General features: G+C 35.2%; 2 protein-coding genes across 18 annotated transcripts in view; one reads left to right on the top strand and one right to left on the bottom strand.

Annotated features, from left to right (window-relative positions):
• Positions 1-1,521, bottom strand: part of LOC145249656 (E3 ubiquitin-protein ligase rfwd3.S-like) — a 159,857-nt gene extending 158,336 nt beyond the window's left edge. For 3 of the 7 annotated variants that reach the window (XM_080111432.1, XM_080111431.1, XM_080111435.1), the window contains exon 1: positions 1,385-1,521. Coding sequence is in view for 2 of the 7 variants with exons in the window: in XM_080111429.1 (XP_079967555.1) it covers positions 756-971 (216 nt within the window). In the remaining 5 variants the exon portion in view is untranslated. Of the gene's footprint in view, positions 1-755; positions 1,072-1,384 lie in introns of those variants that run through there. The other 4 variants (XM_080111429.1, XM_080111428.1, XM_080111430.1 and 1 more) reach the window with 4 other exon arrangements.
• LOC145249658 (protein YIPF3-like) overlaps positions 895-17,963 on the top strand; it is a 107,708-nt gene continuing 90,639 nt past the window's right edge. For 3 of the 11 annotated variants that reach the window (XM_080111444.1, XM_080111441.1, XM_080111438.1), the window contains exon 1: positions 1,082-1,219. Coding sequence is in view for 3 of the 11 variants with exons in the window: in XM_080111436.1 (XP_079967562.1) it covers positions 933-983 (51 nt within the window). In the remaining 8 variants the exon portion in view is untranslated. Of the gene's footprint in view, positions 984-1,081; positions 1,220-1,273; positions 1,412-1,442; positions 1,581-17,963 lie in introns of those variants that run through there. The other 8 variants (XM_080111445.1, XM_080111442.1, XM_080111439.1 and 5 more) reach the window with 5 other exon arrangements.

Here is a 17,963-nt window from a genome sequence, read left to right as displayed (position 1 = left end):
AAAAAACATACAGTGTTTACCGATGTATTGGAAAATTCAAGATGGCGTCTCACACCCTCTTTAACACCGTAAGTTTGGGAAAAGGTGTTATAAATAAAAAACTATACAAAATACTATTAAAAACCCGCCGAATATATGTCAACCTATGTCACGGTAACGTATATTGAGCGAGATTTTAACAGTATTTTAACCGGTTTTTTATTTATAACACCTTTTCCCAAACTTACCGTGTTAAAGAGAGAATCAGACGCCATCTTGAATGCTCCAATACATCGGTAAACACTGTATGGTTTTCGAGCTGAATAAACATGTTACATTGAATAAAAACACGAAAAATATATCCAGTTTGGTAGAAAAGTAACTTATCTTGCCTTTGATAACATTTATTTGTTATATATTTGTTTTGACAACTTTTTCGAATCTATGTGTACAGTAATACAAACCCCCCACATAGTACCCCAGTAGATGTTACCACCGATAGTAGCCCCCCCCCCCTACACCAAAGTGGTAATGTGCCTTGTTTGGGGTGAAAATGTAATAATAATAAAAAATAAATAAAAATATGGACATATTTTCATTTATTGACTAATTAAGAGAAGTTATGTCTTTTGTATATTAAATTGGACATGTTTAAACTGAAAAACAAATCTAAAGCAAGTAACGATTAAAACTAAAAACATTATGTTTATAAGTTTTAGACGTTCATTTAAATAAAATTATTCAACAATGTCGTATAAATCATGGAAATCTCTTACCATTTGAGCGAAACCCAATCTCAGCGGAGATATAAATAGGCACAAAATAAACAAAGAAATCGGAAAAAAAAAGAAAAAGATATTTGTTTTAAAATTCTGACAATGTGAAATTACGAAATGTGCGCCATAATGATTTTCCGGTGAATCTCGCCGGAAGTGACGTGACGGCAACAGGAAATGTCGTTTGCAAAAATGGCCGACAAAAACGACTGGCATCTCCCTTCTCAGGTATAAACACGTTGGCCGATTTATTTATTTATTTTATGAGTGATTAATGCATGGTTTGCTAAATCGTGTTCTCTGGATTTTGGTTGGTTAGAATTCAGCATAGGACACTTGTCAGTTGCTTACGTTTGCACATTTAAAAAAGTTTTGGCCACGCAGACTATAACTTAAAAAAAAAAAATAATCCAGAAGTCGAGTGTGTTTGATTAGAAAATCAACAACAACCGAAACGAATCAAAGTCAGCATTTTGAGTCATTTAAATCTGAATCATTTTTAATTTGTTTTCTTATATATTCACGACACAATGTTTACATTGCATGAAACTTTAACGTTTTACTTTTTAAAAATGAGCCACCCACTTTCAGTTTTTCCTCCTTGTTGATAAAAGAAATTCGGAACTTACTGTGAGGAACCAGGGACGGTAATTCAGGTGCTTGTATCGTTTCCTTCATTTTTTTGTTTTTTGGTTAATGTGCACTGGTTGTCCAACCTCCAAAAGAGGTTTATTTCGAAAGCCATTCTTTACATGGAAGGTTGGTGGTGTTTATTCCTGAAGGCATTTTCTTATTTTCAACCTCCCCGTAATCAACTTCCTAAAGGTAAGTCTTCGAGTGGTCTTCCGGTGCACTTTCACCATATATATATATATATATATATATATATATATATATATATATATATATATATATATATATATTAAGTAATGTGATTTATAATCTAAAAGTTTTAAAATTTTTAAAAATTAAAAATCAAAATTTAATTAAATTAAAAATCAGTTTCATAAGAAGGAACAACAACAAAGTCAATTATCTGTACGATCGTTTCGGAAATCCGTGCTTTTTATTTGTGGTATACATGAAGTCACGTAGAATAATTATACATAGTTTTTTTGGTAAGCACGGTCTCCTCATCAGCAAATTTAGGAGGATTTCTATTGAATTGAAAAGACACCAAAAATAAACTATATATATTTTAGCCACTATTATATATATAATCAAATTAGGGTTAATGTTGAAAGGGGGTGGCAATGAAGGGAACTTTTTTATCAACAGAACAAACAAAATTGGATGGCAACCCTAAATATGAAAAATCAACCGATGTTTATGTAGATTGGGGGGGGAGGGGGGGTTTAGCGCTTTTGCAATCGTCATCATTGGTTAGAGGGAGATAACTGAGATTCATTTTCCCGTACGAAAATTTGGGACGCTAAAAAAATTAAGGTAAAAGTTGTCGAAAGTGCTCTGCTCTATTTTGGGTTGTTTTGAAAATGGAACAAAAATTTTCATTTCGTTTCAATCTTTTTTTAATTGCATATGCGTCAAAATCGAAAACCCACTGAACTGTCAACTTTCATAGGTTTTCGGTAGGTACGTGCAAAATGAATGTCGATGCTCAAAATGTATAAACATTTTGGGCAAATGTGTAGATTAGCGGCGTAAATTATTTGACAGACAAAAAATTATAAAAATTATTTCGGTAAATATTCAGATACGTTACAACAGAACATCGACCACTAATTTGTTTTTTAGGGGGTAATCAAGGTCGCTGACAACGAATCTGATAATCAAACCCGGGGCAAATTTACCCTTTGCATGGTATTAACCCCTGAACCCACGAACTACTTTTCGCCATTTTACAGCTTCCGTTTAAGCTGCGCGCGGCAGCATAAACGACGGTTGTTGAATGTGCCTTCATTTAGAGAACGAATCTTTTGTGGAACATTTAAACTTATACAAAAAGAAGAAAAGCATTCCAAGTGGGGAGGGGGGGTAATGTCGGAAAGACTTTTTTTCTTTTTTTTTTTCATTGGCGGACAATTTAAAACTCAAAGAAAAAATTCTCTAAAACAATTTAAAAAAAAATACATTACAGTACTTTTGGGGGGATTTTTTTTTTTTTTTTTACGTAGTTTTTAATGTGGTTTACAAAAACATAAGCACCAAACATTTTTATGTTTTTTCTTTCTTTTTTTTTTGCGAAGGGGGGTTCAATTATAGAACTTGTGTGGCTTAAAAGGTGCTTCTGCAGTTTAATTAACTGTTTTTCCGTAAGTAACGCACTGACATTTACTGATTAGAACACCATTTAACATTTTTCAGAAATTTTACTCCTTTCCCAATGTAAACAGTAAAATCCCCAAGAATTCCTCATTAACATTCAAGGTTTGCACAGCTTGCAGTTCTAATGGATATAAGTGGATTATAGTGTTATTGTGTAAGTTTCCATCACCTTGCATTACTTGAGCCGAACGCACCAGTCCATCATCTCCATAGAACAGTTTAATGACTCTTCCTAATGCCCAGAAGGGTCTTGCTTTGTTGGGTAATTTGATAGATGTCTCAAACTTGAATAGTATTGCTGGTTGAAGTATTCAGTTCTAGATGTTGCTCTCTAAGAGAAAGCAGGTAGTCTTCCTTCCAAATTCTCTTAAATTCCCTTAGTAGCCCATCTCTATTTCTAAGAGAAGCTATCAATCTTTGTTTGGTGAGTACTTCGAATTCATTAATATCAGTGTTTTCCAAACGCACCAGAAAATTGGGATTCAAATTTGGTTGAAGGAAGTGATTAGGTGTGATTACCTTCCAGACGGATTCGTCAGAGCTTATGTAAGTCAGAGGTCTATCGTTTACTGCACGTTGTATGTCTGAGGTCGTGGTAAGAAGTTCAGTCTGAGAGCACACTGATCTTCCTATAGACTTATAAAGGCATTTCTTCAACGTCTTAATCAGCCTTTCCCACACACCTCCATACCAAGGAGAATGTAGTGGTATCCTCACATGTTTTAAATTGTAAATCTTGTATTTATTTTGAAACTCTTCTGCAGTGAGCGCCTGTTGAAGTAGGTTTCCTCCTGCAATGAAGGACTTATGTTATATAGGGGTTTCATTATTCTTATTTTTTTTATTATTACTCTGTTTCTTTTTTTGTTATATTGTTCGTTGTTAAAAGTGAGTCTTATTAAAGTGCTGTCTTAGAGAGAGAGAGATGTTGTTAGAAGAGGGATGTTGTTGTAAGATTGTTGTTGTAAGAGGGAGAGATGTTGTATGAGAGATATTGTTCGTTTTATAAAGAATGTCGTTTCTGTTATGAAGAGATTGTTGTAAGAGATATTAGGGAGAGTTTTATTAAGAGTGATTGTTGAGAGAGTCTTATTAAGAGAGATGTAATTGTAAGAGAGATTGTTTATTAAGAGGGATGTTGTTGTGAGAGATATTGTTGTGTTCCGTGTTCTTGTTATAAAAAGGTTCATGTATATGAATAAAATGTTCGTACTTAGAAGTGTAGAAGCTCTTAGAGTGAGGAGATAGTGTTCACTGTTCAGACAGTCTTAGTGTTGATATGGGATGTGTATGTCGACATTTTATAACACAGATATATAGACATATAATAACAATTTTCACTTTACCTTTTGGTAGAATCACAACACAAAGACGACGTTTATACAAACACATGATGGGTTTATTTCTTCTCACAACCGGCCGTGGTTTTCTCATCAAGAATTCAAAGCTTCACATTAAGTTTCAAAGTGGCCGTCTCGCTTCTAGACGTTCAAATTCCAAACTGCAGACTATCGTCTGTCGTTCTCAAACTCCCTCTGAGTTTCTCCCAGTTTCTCCTTTCTTAACTCTCAAGTTTTCTAACTATATCTAGAACTTCCCATTTTTCCATGACATCATACACATGTTAAAACCTGTGTCTTCTTTCACGTGTTCTGGACATGCATGTCCAAAACTTTTCCTTTTTTTACAAAAGGAATTTTAACCTATATTCTCAGTAACCTATATTTCCAATATGTTAAAAACATGTTTATTAAATTATCTTGTAGCTGCATTCTTTCAATTGAATTTTCATAACAAAATTGACAGTGCACATTCTTTTCTTGAAACTATTTTATCTCTATTCTAAACAATCGTTTGTTTTACATTCCATTTTCTAATTCTCACACGTAATCTATTTCTAAACCTAAATTACGAGGTTCGAATTTCGCCTATGCTATTTCATTTTCATTTTAACTAAATCTCTCTATTTTTATACTTACATGAAAAGGGGACAGCCCTTATCATGTAACACTTAGCATTATTGCTATATAAGTGTCATGGTAAACCCCACATATTGGCAAATCTGGTAAATGCCAGAACAAAGGAACGGATTGTCATGTCCTCCACCAATTCCAGATGCACTGCTCTTATCTTCATACATGTAAAAATTAATATGTAAACTTTAGACCACTAAGATTGTCAACCCACAGATGCCCAGTGTAATCCATACCAGTGTGCAAAAATTGTCTGACTAGATTGACTCAATACTTGGGTAAATTCATTAATTTTGGATAAGTGAAAGGGATAGCATTAAACTTGTGACACAGTCTGCAATCCTTTAAGATTTTTTTGACTGCTTGCCTTCCTTGAGGGATCCAAAATCCAGCCAAACGGGTCCTACTGAGAGTAGTGGGTCTTCCAAGATGACTTCTTCATGTGTGTCCTTTATAATCAGAGCTGTCAATGGATGATTCTTTCCTAAAATCAACGGATTCAATACTTTGTATTTGTGTGTGAGATTTCTTCCCATCCTACCCCTTGAATGAATCAATCCGGCTTCGTCCAAAAATAAGTTCAATTACCCTACTCTGGCAGGAATCGGTTTTCCTTTGAGACAGCGCAAGAAATCCAGTTCCAAAGGGAATGTTTGCTCCTGTATCGATTTAAACAGATAGTTCGTTACTATCCTGTAATTTGCCTCTAATTTTGTAGACATTCATATATCTTGGCCATTACACCCAATAGTTATTTGTAGTTAGAAAATCTATTCAAACAAATGATAGATTCATTGTTCCCACCTTCTAGAGTACAAAAGAGACCCACGCAGAGCACTTGTTTGTTATCAGCACTCAAAAAGCCCAGGGCACTGTTTGGTCAGGAAATAGTCTTGTCTGCCAACCAAACCGGTCCGGAACACCAAACGGAAAAATTTTCTGTAAACTTGATTGTTGTTAATCCTCTGGTTATCAAGTCTGCTGGGTTCTGTTTTGAGGTGACATATTTATAATTTATAGTCAAATTATGGTTTTTCTTAATCAGTTCCTCCATACATAAGACACTCTTGTTGTTGGTTACCTTCATCATTAACCAAGTCAATACAATTTGTGAGTCAATACAATTTGTGAGTCAACGGCCAGATTCAATTCCACAGTTCTCATTCTTCCATAGGTCTCCAATATCTTACCAATGCACTTTATAGTGAGGAAGACAGCCAACAGTTTGAGGGTTGGCAGAGTCTTTGTCTTTAATGGCACAACCTTAGCCTTCGCGAAGAGCAACGAACTCACCCCTCCTTGGATGACATAAATGGTAAATCCATAGGCCTTTCTTGACGCATCCGAAAAGATGCATAAAGAGGCATCTTCATTTTCATTAAACATTCTTCTTTTGAATGACAGTGAATGCAGCTGAGACAGTTCATAAGAAAGAGATCTGCAAGCAGATTTCATTTCTTCAGATAGTGTCTCATCCCAGTCCAAACCTGCCTTCCACATGTCTGCTACCAGAATTCGGCTCTGAATCATGACTGGGAGACAAAGGGATAAAGGGTCAAATACTCCTGAAGCTGCAGAAAGTATAAGTCTCTTTCTAGTCAGGTTAGGGCTACAAAATCTCTGAGCGAGACTGATAGTGTCATTAGTGGGGTCGTACCTGTACCCTAAGACCTTTTCCCATGTGCAACTGTGGGAGGTTAGTGTTTCTTCTAGTAACATTGATTTCCGTAACTCGGAACAATTTGTGTTGCAAGAACGAAGTTCAAACCCGCCCCTTTGCAACCTTTTTCTCACTTGTTGGTAAGTGCTGCACAATTTGCTCTTAGAATTATTTGCTCTTAGAATGGTATATCGGTAACACCTCAAGTAGCCTCCCTGCTTCAGGAAAAAACAAAATTTGTTTTTGTCCAATGTTTTTGATTGCTTTATCATCAGAAACGCCTTTCTGATGTCTCCCAACAAAGTATATTGGTTCATTCTAAAAAGCAAGGTTAAATTCAACATATCTCCAGTCAAGTTTACTCCTGGATAAGCCGCCTCATTCAAGGAAACTCCTCCTTTAACGAACAATTGAAGACTGGTCTGATCCTGGTCGTAGTGGTTGTGTCAAACTTAAATACTGGACGGTGAGGAATCCAAATATATTTATGGTATGAGTTTGGCAGGCACTCAAAGGGCTCAATGATGTTCTCCGCTTCCTGGTTTGCGAACACCTGCAAATAATTTTCATACAAATTCCTTCTTTCTAAATCGCCCACAACCCTGTCAAGCACTTTGAGGGCTACATGATAGTTAACCTTGGCTAGTTTATCAGTATGCGATGGCAGTTGTACCCAATAACAATTTTCTTTGAACTCTATGTGACTCATAAAATTTTCCACCTTTTTGGCATCATAGTCAGGCAGTTCCTCTTCTGCAGAGATTCCCAAGGATTCGACACTGTATATACATTCTAATCCCCTTTCCACTGCACCTTCAGTAAATACATCCACATATGGTTCCAGATAAGTGGAGACAGCTTCAAGGACACTGTTAACAAGGGAAGCAGAGCATCTTACAGAGTCTATAGTTTCTTGATACGCAGTCATCACGGGGAAAATCAATTATCCTATGCTGCTCATGAAGAAAATTTCTCGGGGCATCAAATGGTATGATTCCCTCGGGAGTCGACCAGGCCATTCCATTCATGCAATCATTTCCCATGGCCCCATAAATTGCAAAAGATCTACTCTTAATAGTCCATCAAGTAATATCTCTGGAGAATCATCTAGATCAGTGTCTAGTTTAAAGTTTAATTCTTGAAGAGTTTTGATTACACTAGGCAGTTGATCAACTCTATGACATAGATCCAATTCATCTATTAACACCGGCAGTTGCCGGGAGATTCCGTATGGAAACAGCACCGTCGTAGTTATCTGTTGGAATCTGCAGCGTCTTTTTCCCAAAAACGTGACTATTTTCAGATCTTTAAGTACTGACCTATGGTCACATTGAAGGTTACGCAGAACGCTTCCACTAAAATAGGAATTCTGGCTCCTGGTGTCCACCATACATCTAGCTAGAACCGTTCTATTCCTCCTGTTGAGTGTAATTTTGGAAATAGGAAGAAGACATTGTCGGTCACTCACACCTGTATTAATACAACCGTTCAAGACAGAAGCATCGGGACACATGGGTGTTCTTAAAGGTGTTTTTCATCGGACATCTACCTCCAAAATTGTCGGAGCTGGTACACCTGAAACAAAGTCCTAACTCTCTGCATCGCCGCTGTCTTTGTGCAAAGCTAGAATAATTTTTGCAGTCTGAAGCCTCGTGTCTGTCTTGTAAACAAAGGTTACAGGATTTGTTTCTCTTTGACATGGAAGTTTTCCAACGTTGGTGGTGTCAATCTTTCTCTAGGCGGGCGAGCATTAAGCCGGGTGTCATTCCTTCTGTATGTATTCGGTCCTGTTCTGGTTTGGGTTGTTCTTCAAGATTTTAAAATTCTAGTTCCACCATCAAGAATGGAGATGAGAGAAGGGTAAGGAGTCTCTTCTACTCACACTAATTCCTTCCTAAGGCAAGCAGGCAATCGTTGAAAAAGAATGTGAGCAGCTAATGCTGCACTGCCGGAACCCTTTTTCAAGAATCTATAATGCATGGATGAATCGAGTTCAGCCAATTCATATTTTAACTGCGATGGGTAGTCCTTAAGGATATTGGAATCATAACGGTTTCCAGGTTCCAAAAAAAACAGTTTAGAGAATATTTCTTCCCTTATGGCTTCTTCATCCCAGTAATTATCCTTGAGGATCTCTAGAGCAACCTCATAATTATCGGAGTTTTCATGCAAATGGTGTATCAGTCTAAAGGGTTGTCCAGTTAAACAAGTTTTAAGAAACGTCAATCTTTCTCTTTTGGACTTCTGTCCAGAAGTACAATACTCAAATCGTGTTAAAAAATCTCTGAGAGCAAACTTATTATCTGCATCAAGTCCGTCAAATTCAGGACACTTAAAGATAGGTCTAGCTGCCGAAGCCAGTCCTTGAGTAAGATTCTTCGTATCCCTTATAGGGTAAGGGGTGGCAGCACATCCTCATATACTTCCATACTCAAGGCATCCAGGTTTTTCTTGACTTCCTTTGTAAACTCTAAAGTATCTTCACTGACAGATATCACCTCTCCCCGGGGCAGCAACACTGTCAATTTAGTCTGTATTTTCTTAATTTCTGTCAGACGCATATCAATATCATCCCTATAATTCTCAAAGATACAAGGATTTAAAATGTCACAATTATTTAATTTTTTCAAAGAGTTTTTGATCACTAGTTTGTGTTTTTCCTCATGATCCAATAACTCTGTTAGTTTATCCTTTTGTTCAGAATCCATTGTTAAGCGAAGGTCGAAGTTAGTATTGTAAAGAATCTCCTTTATTGCAAAATTGTGGGAAAAAGCCACTCAAATTTCTCAAAGTAAAGTTAGGAAATAAATTGCAACAAAGGTATGTTGCGACTTTTCGCTTTAGGTAATGTATTACCTTGGTCTTGTAAAAGATTATCAGAAATCAATTCCACTGGAAAAACAAGTCGACTCAATTACAACAATCTGTTCATCAACTGAAATTGGCGCCAAAATCTTTGTGATCGTTCCCAGAAAACCCTATTATATGCGTGCACATCCAATCAGAATGATCGTACAACACCTATTGCTATAAAATTGGTGGGAATTTCTGGGGTAAACTTTCCATCTCTTCCTAGCCAACAGCCGGTAAGTCCTGTTCCTGTATTTCCAACACACCAGAATTCTTGAAGACTGGTACCACAGAAGCGGGTTTCAAGGAAGCAAGATTCATTAAGGCATTTATTGTAAAACTTTGAGAGAACTGGAGCAACCTCAGCAGAGCATATTTTTAATAGCACAGCCGGGATGAGATCATGTCCACATGATTTTGAAGTGTCTAGGATTTTTTATGATACCATATACCTGAAAAGGCGTGATTTTCAGATCATCTAGTGTGGCGTCTGTCCGCAAAGGAAAGTCGGGAGGGAGTGGTGTGCTGGGTCCAGTGTGGAGTTTGAGGCAAATCGACTGGTAAGCAGATTAGCCTTGTCGGTTGCTGTGCAAGCAACCTCATGATTGTTTGATAGTGGGGAATCATTGACTGCCCATTATTTACTACACTTTTGTAGATTTTCCAAAAATTGCGGGTTCCTAATTTCTATGCTTCAATGCGTTTTCTGGTGGTTTCAGTGTAATCTGTCTTAGCTGTCACTATTACTCTCTTGCAATTACTTCTAGTTTCTATAAACTTCTGTCTGTTGGTACTGGACTTTTGCCGGTTGAATCTGCGGAACGCATGCTGCATATAAGCAATGGCAGCTGCACAAGCAGAAGTAAAACATTAGGGAGAGTGGGGTTTGCTATAGAATTTCCGTGTGGGAACATGTGCTTCGATTGCAGTTTTGAACCATTCAGTGGTCTCATTTGCACACTGTTCCGCTGGGAGAGAAAAGATATTTTGCCATGAGGCATCTCTGATGAGTTCCCTGATGACTTCTCAGTTAGCCTTTTTGTAATACCTTGTGGTCTTCAGTTTTAGGGCGAGAATTTAGGGTGATTTCTACCATTATCACAGCATGATCAGCATTCCCGAGTGGGCTGTGGGCATTTGTTGTACAATCATCAGGAACTGTTGTCAGAAATAGATCTAGAAGTGAGGCATGTTGATCTTGCTGGTCTGGGAAACGTGTTGGAAATGTAACTGTCTGAGATAGGGAATGAGATATAGAGAAGCTATGTGTTGTGCTACCAGATGCGTCTGTGTAATTAGAGAATCCAAGCCAGTTACTGTGATGGACATTGAAGTCACCAAATAAATGTACTTGTGTGCTAGTATCGAGGGAGAGTGCTATATCTATGCTGTCAGAGACTTTGTTTATTAGGGTACAGTCCTGGGTTGAGGGAGAGTGGTAGAGAAAATACAAGTAGCTAATATTATGTTGCGTGTTTAGCCTGAAACGCATAAAGGCTTGGTCGTCTGATTCTAGTTTTGTTTCTCTAATCAGGGGGAGGGTGTTACGAATATAGACTTCAAGCCCGTGCCGTAAGGGCTCTGACAGACATATGTCTGTCAGAGTCGTTACGGCAGAGTGGGAGATAACCAGGCATGTTAAAGTGGTTAGAGGGAATGGAGGAGTGTAGTTTAGTTTCACTTAATGCCTAGATATCCAGGGTGTTTACAAGGAGAAATGATTCAACATCATCTAAATTACATCTTATTACAAAAACGCTTTGTTTTCACGCCATTCAACAATATGTTGTTCGTTCGTGCATGTAAATTAAAAATATTTGTAAAAGTGAGAAATTATCAGTAAATGGTTTTGTTACTTTTTTTTTTCTTTTTTACATTAGGTCCACCCCCACTAATGTTTTCGGAATAAACACCCTCAACCTCAGGTTAAGAACGGCTTTCAGAATACACCCCCAAACCTCCTTATGTTAAGAACGGCTTTCGGAATAAACACCATTTTTTGGAAGGGGTGTGTGAAAAATATTTGCCAAATTTAACTGATATTCCTTGTCAGCATATCCACTTGCAAATACTATTAAAAAAGGGGAATTCAGTGTCGGTTGCCGAGAAGTAGATTTATTTATCACACTGAGATTTTCTGAAAACTAATGAAAGTGGAGGTGGACCTAGATGTAAATATTTACAAAAAAGTTATCTGCGCATGTAAATTAAAAATGTTTGTAAAAGTGAGAAATTATCAATAAATTGTTAGTTACTAAGCCAAAGTAAATAAATAAATAAAAAATGTTATGTGCGCATGCGTTAGCCTTTTCTAATGGAGCAACTATTAAATAAATATGCTGACCGCGATTTAACTAAACGGCCAAGGAGTACCAATAGTTTTTATAACTTTTTGTCTGTCAAATAATTTAGGACGGTAAACTACATTTGCCACATGATTTTACTTAAAAATTCACGAAAAATCAGGAAATTAACCAATTTTAATAAAATTTTCAGTGTTTATCAAATAATGATCTCTGAATATATTGAACCCATTATTTTTATTTAAATCTTAGTGGAAATGTATTATTTTGGTTAAACGAAAATACCTTTACTAAAGTTATAGTTTTCAGTAGTAAAAAAAAAAATGTACGAATTTAGTTTTGCTTTTTTTATGAAAATAAAGCATCATAAATTATAAGAATTAACAAAAAAATTAATTTTTACAGGAACATTACGAAAAAAGCACCTAAAGTCTGTATTAATGAATTCGATATAACTCTACGAAAAATTAATTTCTTGAACCGATATTATCATTGAATTAAGCATTGTTTATTTAATATTTTCACACGAAAATTATAATTGCAAAATATATTTCTACTTTTTTTTTTTTTTTTTAAATTACAGGTTTAATAATTTTGATATGTAAGATTCTAATATTTTCCTTGCTTGCATGAATGTGAAACTTTTGGTGTAACACAATTTTTACATAATCTTGAAAAATAAAAAAAAGTTTTAATTTAAAATCAGAACCTAGAAAAATAATTAAATTAAAAAATGATAAAAATCATACAAATGTTCGGGATAAAAATGTATGGATGCACGTCTGGGGAAAAAAGAAAACCAGCACCCTCTACCTCCTTTTAATTACATGATGTCATTTTCAGACAGCCTTTCGACTGTCTCAGATTTGGGGCTTCTGTATAATCAATGTTTACAAAACTTCTGTTTGTTGTGATTTTGCAGGCTAATTAAGCTATTTTCTGTACAAACAAGGCGTTTTTTTTTGTTTTGTTTTTTTTAAATTTAATTCAATATCTTAGGACTTTACTAATTATCTTTGAAATAGATCCAGAAAACTAATATTTATCTTTAAAAGGATTTTTACAATTAATTTATTTTACTTTTAAAATTTAGCTGAATTGGTTAGCTCGCCGTGAAAACATTTTTCGTAACTTTTTTTTTTTTCACGTGGACAAATATTTTTTTTTTCCTTTGGGAAATTAACTTTAGTCTTTAATTTTTCAAATACAATCAAAAAGTAGTCGTAAACCTACAAAAAAATTATGATAAATCAGCTTTCAAAACTAGGTCCCTCTATCTTTATTCAGCCATTTTTGTCCATACCTAGTTTTCGGGTATGCTGACAAGGTTGGGGATGTTTATTGCGAAAGCCGTTCTTAACATGGGGAAAGTATATTCAGAAAGTCGTTCTTAACATGGGAAAGTTGGGGGTGTCTATTCCGAAAGCCTGTAAAAGTTGACATTTCAAAAAACAGTGCGTTGAACTTAATGTAAAAAAAAAATACCACAAATTAACTTTTGTTTCAAAACTAAATTATTTCGTTTTTGTTAATAAAATGTTATTTTTATATATAATGTTATTTTATATAAAAAAATAAAATCTTTTTTTTTTTTGTCATATAAAAAGTATGATTGTTGAATTTTATTCTTTCAATTATATTGGCGCATACACACAAAAAAAAGATTAAAACCGAATGAAATTAAAATTTTGACAAGTGTTACCTTTTACCAAATTTAGCCTTACAAAAGGACGATATTACAAAAGACGATGTTAAGTAAAATAAAAGTTGTGCCGAATGAAGTTAGTTTCAGAAACTGCCTCGGCAATTTCCGGGACTATGCTCTTGTGGAGACTCTTTTTTTTTTTTTACTAACGTCTATGCTGACGATCATTGTTTAAGTACAGTATTATTTTATTCATTATTATTTTTTTTAATTATTATTCATTTTTAGTTTTTAATTAATTTGTTTCATTTTTGTGAAATGCTTCGGCAATTTCTGGAAGTAACAGTACTTTTGCAGGTCATGATAAAGTATTTGTTTTTATTTTTGTTATTAGAAATAATCTTTTAGTAAACTGTTTTGCCAATTTCCGGGATTATGTTGGGGATACGAAGTAATTTTTACTTGAAATTGTTTCATTGTTCGAGCAAATGAATGAAAGGAAACGATGCATATACCTAAATAAGTATCGTCTTTGGTTTGTGCTAATTGATTTTTTACCGCCAAGTCAGAAAATGTTTTATTTTCTTTTGTTGTTGTAAATGATGCATATAATATTTGATTTTTGTTTTTAAACTTTAATCTGAACCACAATAGTTGTATTGTGAAACCTTTAAACTGTCAATTATAAAGTTTGGTAAATATTACTATAAGCAACTGTAATGAGCACGGAAGCGCACAAGAATTGTATGCCAGTGTATGAGTCTGACCTATCTGCGGCAAAAAGCGAACCCTGAACCTTTAGATTGCAAATAAAAGTCTACCAATGAGCTACATCCATCTTACCCACAGCGACGATTAAGTTTAGCCCAACGGCCATAAAAAACAAGCCGATAAGTCATTTGGGAGTAGTTGAAAAAGATTGCTCTGTGTTACTGCATTTGTAATCGTGTCCTGTCGATCGGTAGTGTTATTCAGGATCGTGTTGTGTCATGTCGATTGATGGTGTTGTTCAGGATCGTGTCGTGTCAATCGACTGCTTTCGGGATCGTGTCCTGAGGTGAGAAGTTTTGATGGGATTAAGACTTAAAACTTTCATTGACACGAGAAGTAACATCACTGAGAAAGTATTTTAACACTGCATAAAACAGGTGTACAAAGCAACTTCGTATCACACTATATTGAAACAGGATGTTTGTATCTTAGAAGCAAGACTTGTGGTAACTGCAGTCACTATACTAATTTGACACTTGTAATACACAAAATAAAAAAGTCGGAAAAGCAATAGTCTTGAGATAGATTCACTTTACTTTGGAATTTAAAGTAAGCAAATTAAGATTTGTACATGAAATTGTTTAATTCACCTGTGTTAAACATATATTTAATTTTGAATCAAATCAAAAACATAACAATTTTATTGGTCCCCCAATTTATCGGAGAGGGACCTATGTTTTCAGTGGCTTCCGTGCATGCGTCTGTAGTCCGTTATTCCAGACGATTGCCAGATAATTGTCCATTAGTTTTTCTTGAAATTTTGCCACAAATTGTATTCCATTAAATAGATGTGCACAGTAAAAACATTTTTTTTGCAAAAATTCCCGTTGCGTCTCCAGGGACTCAAGAGATCAAAAATGTCCCAAAATGCCCCAAAATGACACGTTTTGCCCCATAACTTTTGATCCATCCATTAGATTTTTCTGAAACTTGGCAAACATGTAAGGCAATGTTGGCCCTTCACACTTCTCACATTTATCATTTCTTCACTATTTTTTGTGGCGTCATCTCACATGCAGTACCAGAGGGAGACCACGCACGCACGGCTTGTTTTAACCAGTTTTTCTTTATTTTTTGTTTTGTTTTACACAATTTTGTTATTGTTCAATCCTGATGTTCAAAAACAGAGACATTGGCAAAATATATTATTTTAAAAGAAATACAACTGGGAAATTAGTCAAAAATAATTTTTGGTTTACCCATTCATTTGTGACTTATTTACATAAAAAAAGTTTAATATAAAATATAAGCACGTTTATTCACAATAAATATTGGTTATGAGTAATGCACCTCTGTCATATTCAAAGAATCCAATTAAAGTTGAAGAATCTAGTTAAAATTGAATTAAAGTAGTATCTGACCATCATTTCCAGTCAGGTTTGGTACCTCACTTGCTGAAAACCAATAAGGAGATACAATATATGTATTAGATAGAATTTCACCTTTGAATCGGAGAACACTGAAATTACAACCCTTGCATGCAACTTTCTTTTTATATTGCCATGAGAGTACTTTTTTTTTTTTAATTAAATAAAGGCAAGATATTAGTACCATATTGCTTGATCTCTGTGTATGTGTTTCCATTTTGACAGATATAGCAGCAAGTTGCTGTACACAGATCCTAATATTGGTGAGATGCAAGGTCAAAATACACCCCAGAGAGACCAACATTTTTATGTAATTACTATTCAAATCAGAAACAAAGATAAGGCCACATGAATCAAGTGACCTATGTTTAAACTTGACTATTTAAATAGATGCATATTAGAGAACTTTTGCTAAAATGCTAACTGTAATGTACTCACTCCTAGTTGGATTCAGAATAGTTGAGATGAATCCTTTCCTATGGCTGACATGTAATCCCAACAATAAATAGCAACTCTATTGGGTTGTTTCTGATCTACCAAACAGTTTTCACACCTTTTATCAGCCTTTTCAATATCTCACAGGGCCCAACCCTAGACCCAGGCAGCCATTATGATTGAAATTGGTTTGTTCTCTTCAAAATATCTAACAATGGTTTATAATCAGTGAACATTGTTAAGGTGTTCCCAAAATAATATTGATGTAAGCTTTTCACTGCAAAAACCAAGACTAGTTATTCTTGCGTGTGGATTTAGCATTTGAGTGTTCAGAAAATGTGAGTCACTGGCTTTTCACTATCATCTATCTCCCAATTGGCAGTTGAAAGAAGCATTCATTTGTACAAGCCTGGGCTTGGACAGGTCACAATGAACCAGAAGCGCTGCTGTACACAGCATTTTATTCTTGTCTATTAGCAGGATTCCCACTTTCAAACTGTGTCCTTCCTAATTAGACTGTGCAGTGGCTCAAGCATTGTGGACCAATTTGATAGATGATTATGGTAACAATTCCTTGAAAGAGACTTTCAAGTCTGTGATATTCTTGAATATGGGAGATCTTGTCATTGCAACCATTTTCTCTGATACAGATGTGTCCTTAACTTTAATCCTAAATAAGTTATTTACTTCAGAAATTAACACTTGCTTTTCTTCAATTTGACTCTAGCCTTATTTAGCATATAAAACACTCTTTGTACTTTCAATAAGTAACTGTCATCATTGAGACAGGAAATCACCCACTTGCAGAATACCTTGCAGAAATGAATATCTTTCAACCATTTGACTATCTTCTGTTAATAAATGTTGTAGTGACGTGATGTGCAAGCCAAATTGTACTTTGCTATAAACTTGTGTTTATTGTCATCCAATCTCAGCTGCTCATAAATTCAGTTTGCTGATATTTCTACCACCTTTCAAGTCAGTTTAAAGAATAGGGTAACTGACACATGGAATGACTATGTTGATCATTTGTCCTCACATATTCGGTTTTTACTCTTTTGTCAATGTCTTTGTTTTCTAGGTGATCTAATTCCTTTCCTCAAAGCATAGGGCACAAATCTAATCCGATAAAAATTTGGGCTTTGCTTCCTTATCAATTCACTTAAGTTATGTGCATAAATGTCAACAAATCATCTCAGAATATGATTTGGAAGATCATTAATGAAGATCAGGGAGAGTGTTGCTTCCAAAATAGATCCTTGAAGTGTGTTGGTGTTGTGATTTTGACTTCTACTCATCAACAACTACTTTTATAGATTTGTTAGAGAGAAACAATTTGATAGTTGTGAAGACATAGCTAGCAAGTTTGTGAAGCAATCCTTTGTATCTGTTTCTATTAAAGGCTTTTGATATGTTGAGAGCTATTGCACTACAAAATCACCATGAAGAGATTCAATAATCAGTCTGCATGTTCACAGTTGATCTTACAGGACGAAATCCATACTGCTTGTCACTAAAGAGATCGTTTTGTTGAGATAATTGACAACTTGATTATCACAGATTTAAATGCACACAAGAATGCTCGGTCTGTGGAAGGGATGACCGATTATCAGTATTTTTAAATACTTGACAGACTGAAATAATTTTCCAACAAGGGAAAGCATTTTTAAGCAATACTTGAATAGTTTTGTAACGATAGCAGATTCTTAAGCATAATGACTGGAATATTGTCAGGAGCAGTTGATTTGCTGACATTAATGTTCTTGATAAATTTGACAATGTCTTGGACAGCTATATTGATATCACTTAGAGTATTTTCACTTGTAGGAGGAAATTCTGGAAGTGTCTCTGACCACAATTAGTGGAATTTAAAGGAAAGCGTTTTTGGCAAAAGTGGCTTCCAGTTTCTACAATGCAA

The sequence above is a fragment of the Euprymna scolopes genome, chromosome 28 (assembly GCF_053919585.1).
Source record: "Euprymna scolopes isolate OS-2025 chromosome 28, ASM5391958v1, whole genome shotgun sequence".
Classification (NCBI taxonomy): Eukaryota; Metazoa; Mollusca; class Cephalopoda; order Sepiida; family Sepiolidae; genus Euprymna; species Euprymna scolopes.
Note: the sequence above shows the minus strand (reverse complement) of the source record. Positions and strands in the feature narration are given on the sequence as shown.